The 3,672-nt window shown below is 51.6% G+C and overlaps 1 protein-coding gene across 1 annotated transcript in view; it reads right to left on the bottom strand.

Moving 5' to 3' along the window:
• Positions 1 to 852: 852 nt before the first annotated feature.
• LOC104467583 (lysozyme C, milk isozyme-like) overlaps positions 853 to 3,672 on the bottom strand; it is an 8,667-nt gene continuing 5,847 nt past the window's right edge. Inside the window, 4 exon segments of the mRNA XM_010081411.1 lie at positions 853 to 919; positions 2,141 to 2,239; positions 3,314 to 3,452; positions 3,558 to 3,650. Of these exon segments, the coding sequence (XP_010079713.1) occupies positions 853 to 919; positions 2,141 to 2,239; positions 3,314 to 3,452; positions 3,558 to 3,650 (398 nt within the window).

The following is a 3,672-nucleotide window of genomic DNA, read 5'->3' as shown; positions in this document are numbered from 1 at the left end:
CGTCCCTGCTCTGCGCAGGCACTCGAAGTCCTTTTGAGCACAAGAACAGCCACCACAAAATAATACAAAAATACTCCATTGTATTTTTGTACTTTCCCAAGCGTTCAAAGAAAACAACAGACAGAGCCAATGCTCATCTGCGGTGACAGCCGCCACCACCACCACCACCATTTCTCTTTAACCCTCTCTGTCTCTGCCTCAAATCCTCCCAACTGCGAGTCACAGCCATTCCCACTCCAGACATCTCCCATCTTCCAATGCACCGCAGCTTTTCCTCTGTGCGGAGCTGGGGACTGCGGCAGGAACCCAGCTGCAGGACTGGCCAGTTACGGCACAAACAGCACCACGGGCAGGAGAGCTTGGTCACCTCTGTGGCCCCAGCAGCCATGAAAGGGCTGTGCAGCACTTTGGCTTTTCTCAGCGATAGCTTATACTGGTCAGCGGATACAAGTTTTACCTAGTAAGATCTTGGGCTGTGTTTTTGTGCATTTTTATTACAAATCTTGTAGGTTTGTACCCTCTTTTGACATCTTCCCTTTTCCACTTTCTTTGAAAACTCTGGAGAAATTAGCTGTGTCGCCCTCTGCCTCATTTGCTTTCCAGTTGCAGTTTCATCCAAACATGCACAAAAACTCTGGGGAAAATCTTTTGGGTCTGGACCCTAAATCACATGTGAAAATGGAAAGTCAAGTTTATTATTTAAAAAAAAAAAGCTATATTGTTAAAGTGATTTTATATCTTGTGGAATACACTGAGTTTGCAAATACTGAAAGTGTTGTTTAGCCAGGGGGGAGCTCTCTGAGATGAGAGGCCACCCCCATCAGCCACAGTGGCGCTGAGCTGGGGACTTTCTCACAGCTCACATCCTTCCACCCACTCAGACAGGGCTCATCCCTTGCAGTGCATTGCCCAGCCCTCCCTGAGGACAGAAGCAGCAAAGAAACACTATGTAGGTGCCAGGCTGATACCATTCATATCCAATATGAGCTATGAGCAGTGTCTGTTTTCTGCAGAGTCCTTCCCAGTGAGTGACATCCCGTCACTAGCCCTGGAGAAGGACTTGCAGACCCTGCAACTCTGAACATCATGCATCAACGAGTGCGGCCATCGCCGTCGCCTGACACCACCTGAGCTCTCACTAGGTCCTGGCAAGGAACAACGAATTGCAAATGGAGATCATGCCACCTCCTGCCATGCAAGGGTCCCTCCTTTGCTGGGATGTGGCAGCTCAGCACAGAGCGTTGAGTGCACAATGAACCATGCAAAGGCAATACTCACCACAGGAACCCTGGGCCCATTCGTTCTGTTTGCTACACAAATTACTTACCTCACCTCTACTCAGAAATGTTTCTGCTTTTGTGGTGAGCCAGGCTTCACAGCAGCCTGCCACAGGAAGCAAAGCTGGCTAATGAGTCCGACTGCAACGGTGGGGAGGAGGTGGGGGAATCTGAAGGCAGAATCTTGTCCCTCAACTTGGAACATATTCAGGATTCAGTGGTTAACACCACTATTTTTGCACAAAATGCCTTGGGACTTCAGACAACCACACATTTATATGATCGTTGGAATTGTCTTCTACCCCCACTTCTGTTTTCTCAGCCTGGTGGTTACTCTGCCTTTACAGGCTTCCGGTGTTATAGCAGCCCAGCATCCCATGGGTGGCTCAGGGCTGCCCAAGCAAGGGCTGCCATCTAGATTCATCAGGGTATTTCAGTTACTAATGCTTTCAAACACTCTGGGAAGAATTGCTTCCATACTAGGTGCTTCCAGATAAGATAAGAGACAGCAAAAAGTGGGGAAATATCTTTTTGAAGGACTTTGAAAACAGAAGGCAGAAATCTTCAAGGGCTAACCTACTAGATGGGCTATTTACTGACCATCTATTTTTCAGCTGAGATTTTTTTTCTGGAACAGTTTTTCTCTGCTCCTTCCTCTCTAGTCTCTCCTGTGAGATGCTTTGCAGACACTGAGGTGGTGCAAGTTTGTCTTTCCATTCCCACCCATCTGCAAAGCCTTGAAGCTGTGGTTCCTATTTGCTGCAGCTGTGCTGCCTTGGTGCGACAGTCAGGCAAAGGACAGCCGTGCCTCTTCAGAAACACAGACGAGCCCTGACAAAGAAGCCATCCCCCAAGCCCCTTACCAGGCATCCATTCCCTGTGGGTGTCTCACAATTCTTTTGGCACAGATTGTGTCATCACTGATGTTACTCGATAGCAGATCCGCAGAGAGAAGCGTGGCTCTGTGAGCTCACTCGAGGGCAGGACACTAGCCCGGAGCAGATTTCCCCATGGGGCAGAGCAAGGGCCGGGCACACAAGCAGCTCTGGGATTTGACACTGCTCATCCTCCCCACTGCCCCAGTCAGCCTCATGTGTTCTAACACTGCCAGGCAGGCACCCTCATCTGCCAGAAACAACCATAAAGGTATGTTTTCCCCTGCAAACGCTGGTGTGCCTGCCTCTGTAATCACATGTGAGAGAAAGCTGGAAAGAGGGGGGAAAATGGGAGGCAGCACCATATATGCTATGATATTTCAATCCCTTCCTGCTTGCTCTGCTGGGAAAAAAAGCTATTAGGGAGGTTTTTGACCTATCTAGAAAAGGAGGTTTTGGTCTGGACAGGAGTGGAAGGTCCAGCCTCACACTCCTAGACCTTGTATTTTCTCATACAGCAGGACGTCTGCTGGTCAGACACAGCAAAACCCTTCCTGGGAGCTCCCCACTGGTGGCAGACCCCAAGCCAAGAAAGACCTGGATCTGCCTGACATTAATACAGCCTTGGGTGATCAGTTTTGCAGCTACTCACTCCACAATCAGGGGGATGCATTTATCTCATCTAGCCCTGCATCACAACCCCCAAGTCAGGACAGCCTGTCTTCCACCCACAGTCACAACACCCAAAGCGCCCTGAAGTCCCTAGTATCCCAGGAGAAGAAAGGATGTATATGGGGCAAGGGAAGGCAGGTGGCCTAGAGGTGCAAGGTGAAACCCTGGAGAAAGTTTGGGGGCAGTGATGGTGCAGTGCCTGGGAGAAACATCTCCAGCAATGGCCATGGATTCTCACTCCCCCAGCTGCAGTGGGGCTCCCCACACCCTGCACAGAGCAAAAGGGGAGCTGGACATGGCTGTTCATCATCCCAGTTTCCTGCAGCCATGGGCATCTTGTTCCCCCAGCTGTGCCCACATGTCCCCACAGCTCCATTTTGGCCATGGGGTGAAGCTGGGCAGGGCGGGAGGGCTCAGGGTGCTGCCTCTGCTCCTGGGGCTGGCTCTGGAGGAGCAGTGACACGGTACTCCCCGCAAGACATCTGTCACTGGTTATCCGAGGGGCTGCATTCGTCGGTACACCACAGCTGGCTGTTGATCTGGAAGATGCTGTAGTTAGTGCTGCCATCCGCTTTGACGCTCTGCGCTGCGGTGTTGAAGCTGCTCTCGCAAAAGGCCATGCACAGCCCTGGGCAGGGGCAGAGGGCACTCAGGCTGCACCACGGCTGCCAGCTATGGGGATGGCAGCAGCTGGGAAGGAAAGGCTGTGGGAAAACAGAGGACTGAAACTCACAGTTGGCAATGCTGTATCCCCTGTAGCCATCCAACCCCTCTTCCTGGAGCACACGAGCCAGCTCGCACCGGCTGAACACCTTGCCTTTGGTGACTGGCGAAGGTCAGGCCAGCAG

The sequence above is a fragment of the Pterocles gutturalis genome, unplaced genomic scaffold, assembly GCF_000699245.1.
Source record: "Pterocles gutturalis isolate BGI_N339 unplaced genomic scaffold, ASM69924v1 scaffold24759, whole genome shotgun sequence".
In the NCBI taxonomy this organism is placed as follows: domain Eukaryota; kingdom Metazoa; phylum Chordata; class Aves; order Pterocliformes; family Pteroclidae; genus Pterocles; species Pterocles gutturalis.
Note: the sequence above shows the minus strand (reverse complement) of the source record. Positions and strands in the feature narration are given on the sequence as shown.